The sequence below is a fragment of the Sturnira hondurensis genome, unplaced genomic scaffold, assembly GCF_014824575.4.
Source record: "Sturnira hondurensis isolate 20B ecotype Veracruz unplaced genomic scaffold, ASM1482457v3 Scaffold0022908, whole genome shotgun sequence".
Lineage (NCBI taxonomy): Eukaryota > Metazoa > Chordata > Mammalia > Chiroptera > Phyllostomidae > Sturnira > Sturnira hondurensis.
Window position 1 is genome coordinate 4,518,895 of NW_028095539.1, and position 6,287 is coordinate 4,525,181.

Here is a 6,287-nt window from a genome sequence, read left to right on the forward strand (position 1 = left end):
CCGCAGTCTCAGGCGGGGCCTAACCCGTCCCTGCTCGCTCTCTCCTGCAGGGTGTGCCTTAAGGCCAGGATGCCTGCTGAGGGCAGCGGGCCTCCTTCCAGCAGAGTCGGGAGGGCTGTCCTGGGAAGTTCTTTCGTAAACCAGTCTGTGTTCCTGTCATTTTAGATCGAACATCAGGGGGACAAGCTGGAGATGGCGAGAGAGAAACACCAGGCCTCCCAGAAGGAAAATAAACAGCTGAGTCTGAAGGTGGATGAACTGGAGAGGTTAGAGGCACCTGGTCCCATCTCTGTCCTAGGACCTGAGACTTTCAGCCACTTAGCTGCTTTGGGCTTGGTGTGCGGAAGTGGTTGAGGGACTTGAGGCCCTGGAAGGTACTAGGCAGACCTCAGAGGAAAAGCTGTTTCCAGCGCAGTGGTAAGCACCGTGGGAGAGAGGTAGGCGGTCTCTGGAATAGCGTGATCAACACCAGACCACCTAGAGGCACCACCTGCCGGGCACACTAGCCGGCCTGTGCGTGGCAGTGGGGGGCATTTCCAACTTCCATCCTGCTCAGTGTTCTCAATCATCCTTCTCGAGATCATCGTTCTATTACTTACAGAGTGTTGGAGGCAGGTAGAGGGGAAGACTGCACCTCCAAGAATCAGAAGTCCTGGCCTTGGGTCCCATTATTTTTAATCCTTTTGAACCTCTGATCACTAATCTTGAGAAAGGGATCAAGGTAGGGAAAACAGTGTAGCTTTTGGGGTTATTGTGAGTCTTTAATGAGATCATCTTCGAAGGGCTTGTAGCACATGACCTGGCATGCAAATGCACAGCACAGTTAGTGTGCAGTTGGGATTATCCCAATTGAAATATGAGGAGACTGAGCTCAGGGAGAGGTTAAGTGACTTGCCCAAGGTTACACACTTGGTACCTGGCAAAGCTGCAGCTTAAACACTACCCACCTGTCACTGTGTTCCTCCAAAGTCCCTTTGCTGAAGGGAGGCAGCAGTGAACAGAAGTTGAGGGCATGAGCTTTGGCAGTAGGCCTGTCAGCTGTGCTGACTTTGGATTTCGTGTCTCTGAGGCTGGATTTCTTCACTGTAAAGTGGGGATAATAAGGGAACCGACCTTCCCAGGCTGCCCGTTGCTGTCTTACGTGGGAGGATGCGTGGTCAGTCTGTGCTTGCTTTTCTGGCTCTTCACACAGCTCTCCAACCAGCTGCTCCAGTTGCAATTCCTTGCCGCCTGGCTGATCAGCAGATTCCTTTGGTTTCTTCCTGTGACTCCTTGGAGATTCCCTGCATGAGGAGAGCCCTGGTCCGGGGGTGCCTGGCAGCCCCCTGGCGGGGCGGACCAGGATAGCTATGGGGACGAGCAGGGTCTGACTGTGTGCTTTCACCTAGGAAACTGGAGGCGACCAGCGCCCAGAATATCGAGTTCCTACAGGTGATTGCCAAGAGGGAGGAGGCAATCCACCAGTCCCAGCTGCGGCTGGAGGAGAAGACACGAGAATGTGGGGCCCTGGCAAGACAGTTGGAGAGCGCCATTGATGACGCTAGGAGGCAGGTCAGTCTCGGTTCCACTACTCACTAGCTCTGTGACCTTGGGCAGACCACCTAACCTCTCTGAGCCTAGATTCCCCTCTGAAAATGGGCATGGAGTAGCAGTACCTGCCTCGTGAGGTCAACATAAGGATCAAATGGGCAAAGGGCTTGGCACTTGACTCATGGTTGCTCATTTAATTGTTGCTCGAGTGGGACTCGGACAGGTCTGCCTGTCTTAGGTGACGGCTCGTGGGGTGCTGGGAAGTGGCAGGTAAAGGCGGTTGTGGAGGTTGTCCCCACAGTTAGCACCCCATCTCAGGCTCCAAAGAGCTGTCCGTGGTGATGTGCAGGTGTGGTCCTTGAGAGCTGGCAGTGGCAGGGGCCCTGCCTTCCTGCCAGGTGTTCACCCTGTCGGGTAGGCACCTCCACCTCTGATCCTTCTGGGCAGGTGGAGCAAACCAAGGAGCATGCAGCTTCCAAGGAACGAGCAGCCCAGAACAAAATCCTGGACCTTGAGACACAGCTGAGCAGGACGAAAACAGAGCTGAGCCAGCTGAGGCGGGGCCGCGAGGACGTGAGTCCGGCTGGGGCGCAGGCGCGGGACCGGGGAGTGGGCTGACATGTTGGCTTCCCAGGGCCTGCAGGGCGAGGCGATTTGTTGTTTTATGAATATGATGCGATTTAATTTTTCTTATCCCCAAAGGGTATCCCAGGCAGATCCTTTTTATCATTATTGGCTTTGTTAAGAATCATTACATACCATGAAATCCACTCATTGAAATTGTATAATTCGGTCACTTAAGTGTATTTGGAGTTGTACAGTCATCATCCTGGTCTAAGCTTAGGATATTGTCAGAAGGAGACCCCGTACCCAAAGGCAGTCACTCCCGTTCCCCTCCCTGTCAGCCCCTGGCAGTCACTAATGTTGCTGTGGCCTTGTTATTCCGGACATGTCTCCTCTCAGGCTGACCGCCGCTACCAGAGCCGGCTGCAGGACCTGAAAGACCGCCTGGAGCAGTCGGAGAGCACTAACCGCAGCATGCAGAACTACGTCCAGTTCCTCAAGGCGTCCTACGCCAACGTGTTCGGGGATAGCCCTTACACTACCTACCTGACCAGCTCTCCCATCCGCTCCAGGTCTCCTCCTGCCTGAGGCCGCCCGGCTGGGCCCGGGGCCCGGACTGTGGCCACGGGAACTGACGACTTGCCGAGCCATGCCCAGAAAGTCTGCTGGCTTTCCCGTCTCTTCCAGTGCTGAAGTGTGTTAAGGATCTTGTCCTTAGCCACTGGCTCCATGGAAGTCCCTAAAGCGGGAGGGCTGAAGAAGCAGGAAGCACTTAGTCTCCATCTTCTCCGCTAGAGTTGCCTAATGGAAGTTTTCCGTTTCCTTGCCAGGCCTGACTCCCAAATCCACTGCTCCGAGGGAACCAGATTGTAACTCACCTTAGCTTGGCTCCCTCCTTTCCAGAGAGAACATTTGGACTGGACTGGGCTTTTTCCTCCAGTCCCGTTATAGCCCTCTTTCTAGAAATATCTTTTCCTAAGTATTCTGGGACCTGAACCAGCAGGAGCTGTAGAGGTCCTCACCACGCGTCTTGCTGTGAGCACGTTTGCTTCTTTTTCCTTATTCTGTGGGTGCTGTGTTTTCCCCAAGCCCAGGGCAGCTTCTCACACCCGAGTGTCCTTGAGGCCACTTGCTCTGGCCCCCACGCACACTTCACGGTAGACATGCAAGGGCCCATGCGCAGTTGGCCTTGTAAGTGTAATCCCAAGATCATTGATTTTTGTTTCTTTGGCAGGTTTGTATCTGAAGAATACATTTATCTTTGAAATATTTGTGTTGTTTTACAAAAAGCTTTTATAGTCAATATTTAAGACTCCATGGATGATTTTCTTTACCCACCCCCACCCCACTTCTAAAAGTGATTTAAAATGCTGCAAGGGAGCCAATAAACATTTTTAAATAACTCAGTGCACGGAACATGAGGTTTTTCTTTTCATTTTGGCCCAGTTTCTTCTTTGTGGGCGTTCCATGAAATGATGGGGGGCATTGCTCATTGTTGGGGGGAAGATCACTTTAGCTGGTAGGAAGAAGGTATGTGTATATAATACTGTTTTTAAAATGTTCATTGGTTTGCAAATGATTCATTGGCTATTTTTGTTCTCTTCGCACTTTCTTGTATTTAAAAGAACAAGAAACAAATTTGCTCCCATTGGTTGTCGGATGAACTTTAATTGAAATATGTTCCTTTAAAAAAAGAAAAAAGAAATATGTTCCTTTGTAGTAGTTCTTTTTTTTTCTTTTAATAAGGCTTTTAAAAAAAGATTTATTTATTTTTAGAGAGAGGGGAAGGGAGAGAGAAAGAGAGGGAGAGAAACATCAATGTGTGGTTGCCTCCCATGGGTCTGCCACTGGGAACCTGGCCCACAACCCAGACTTGTACCCTGACTGGGAATCGAACCAGCAACCTCTTGGTTTGCAGGCCCACACTCTAATCCACTGAGCTACACCAGCCAGGGCTCTTTTGTAGTAGTTCTTAACTAAGCTGGGCATTCCACTGCACCACTATTGACGTCATCTATGATGTCGTGAGGGCAACGGCCATTGACACTGCAGACTGGGCTGTCCCCGGATCTCTTCAATGGTTCTAGAGAGTTCTCTAGCTGAAGATCGGTGCTGCAGCTGTCAGGCAATGTTGACAATTTCATCAGAAGTGCTATTTCCAATGCGCTTAATGTTTCTTTTTATTGGTTGATTTCTTTTCTTTTGCTTCTTTCTGTCTCGTGGGGGTTCTCTGACGGCTTTGACGACCAGGGCAGAGGCAGGAGGCACTTCCTCCACCTGGGCCTGTCTGTTCTGAATGGTCAGTTTCACTGTCATCCCCAGACCCTTCCTATCACTGGTTGCTTTGGCAATGTCAAAGGGGATGGATGTTGGGGGCCAGGACAAACGTAGCCCCGACACCCCCACTGGTGCATCTCAGGAATACGACTTGAATCTCTTTGGGGTTGAACTTTGGTGGCACAGTGGCAGCGGCTGGTGTTGGATGAACCTGGATTCAGGATGACCGAAGAAAGTTGCACCTAACCCTCCTCCAAGCAGAAAGCCAAAAGCAACAAATTCTTTAGAGAGAACAAACTTGAAACTATGCTGAACCCTAACCTTTTCATTCTGGCTGGTACTAGCCTTCTGGGTGATGCAGTCTGTCCTCTCAGCCACTCCAGCCGGAGTCTAGAACTCCAGGGGACTCCCCTATATCCTCAAGGGCAGCGGGCTCCAACCAGGCATCTGTATTCCATGACCAGATTACTCCCCGCAACCTAGTTTTGATGACAATTGTGGTTTCCAAATGTTAATTTTGCCAAAGAAGTTCTGAAAAAAAAAAAAAAACCCCAACTGCCAGACCTGGTGTGGCTCAGCAGATTGAGTGCGGGCCTGTGAACCAAAAGGTCGCCGGTTCGATTTTCAGGGCTCATGCCTGGGTTGTGGGCCAGGTCCCTGATTTGGGGGTGGGGGCTGTGATTGCCTCTCACACACAGGGGAACTGTGTTTCTTTCTAAAAAAAAAAAAGATTTTACTTATTTTTAAAGAGGGGAAGGAAGGGAGAAAGAGGAAGAGAAATACCAATGTCTGGTTGCCTCTCACACACCCCCTACTGGGGACCTGGCCCACAACGCAGACATGTGCTCTAACTGGGAATCAGAACTGGCAACCCTTTGGTTCTCAGCCTGCACTCAGTCCATTGAGCTACATCAGCCAGGGCTAAAAATAAGAAAAATCTTTTTTTAAAATTGTATGTATGTATGTATATGTATTTTTTAAAAGATTTTATCTATCCTTAGACGGTAAGGGAAGGAGAGAGGGAGAAGAAATACCAATGTATGGTTGCCTCACATGTGTCCCCTGCTGGGAACTGGCCTGCAACCCAGGCTTGTGCCCTGACTGGGAATCGAACTGTGATCCTCTGGTTTGCAGGCCCACACTCAATCCACTGAGCTACACCAGCGAGGGCAAAATAAGTAAAATCTTTAAAAGACAAAAACAAAACAAGCACAAACTACCACTGCCCCAAAGCCAAGCCTGTATATACCTTTAACATAAATGGACCTGAATTTAACAATATATGAAAGATTTTCCCAAGAAAGGACAGGGGGCAAACTTACACCAATGTGCATACCTGTTTATATAACTCATTTTCACCAAACTAATGAACACCTCATTGCAGGGCACTGGTACTTACCATGCCGGTGTGGTAAACCCCTCTCAGAGTCCATTGCTGGGACTCTGTCAACAACATTGTTTTATTCTGTCCAGAGAGTTTGTTAAAGCCGAAATAATGAAAAAGGTTTATATTGCTTCAAACTCCAACGACAAGCCTACCACAAAGCGGGCACTCAAGTTGCGGGCTCCATCACAGGTCAGGGCACACGCAAGAAGCAGCCAATGATCGCATAAATACTGAGTAAATGAAACAACAAATAGACGTTTTTCTTTCTTTTTTTAAAAATTTTATTTATTTATCTTTAGAGAGGAAAGGAAGAAGAGAAGGAGAGAAACATCAATGTATGGTTGCCCCTTGTGAGTCCCCTGCTGGGAACTGGCCCGCAACCCAGGCATATGCCCTGACTGGGAATCGAACCGTGATTGTGTGATTCACAGATCCGCCCTCAATCCACTGAGCTACACCAGCCAGGGCTAGACGTTTTTCTTTCGAAATAAATTTAATGTGAAAAAAGTAAAGATTCCTAACTAAAGCT

At 49.4% G+C, this 6,287-nt stretch overlaps 1 protein-coding gene across 9 annotated transcripts in view; it reads left to right on the forward strand.

Moving 5' to 3' along the window:
* ODF2 (outer dense fiber of sperm tails 2) overlaps positions 1–3,670 on the forward strand; it is a 29,300-nt gene extending 25,630 nt beyond the window's left edge. For all 9 annotated transcript variants that reach the window (XM_037036485.1, XM_037036486.1, XM_037036487.1 and 6 more), the window contains 4 exons: positions 166–266; positions 1,389–1,551; positions 1,978–2,103; positions 2,494–3,670. In XM_037036485.1, coding sequence (XP_036892380.1) covers positions 166–266; positions 1,389–1,551; positions 1,978–2,103; positions 2,494–2,682 — 579 coding nt within the window. In that variant the 3' untranslated portion in view covers positions 2,683–3,670. The remainder of the gene's footprint in view (positions 1–165; positions 267–1,388; positions 1,552–1,977; positions 2,104–2,493) is intronic.
* The last annotated feature ends 2,617 nt before the right edge of the window (positions 3,671–6,287 follow it).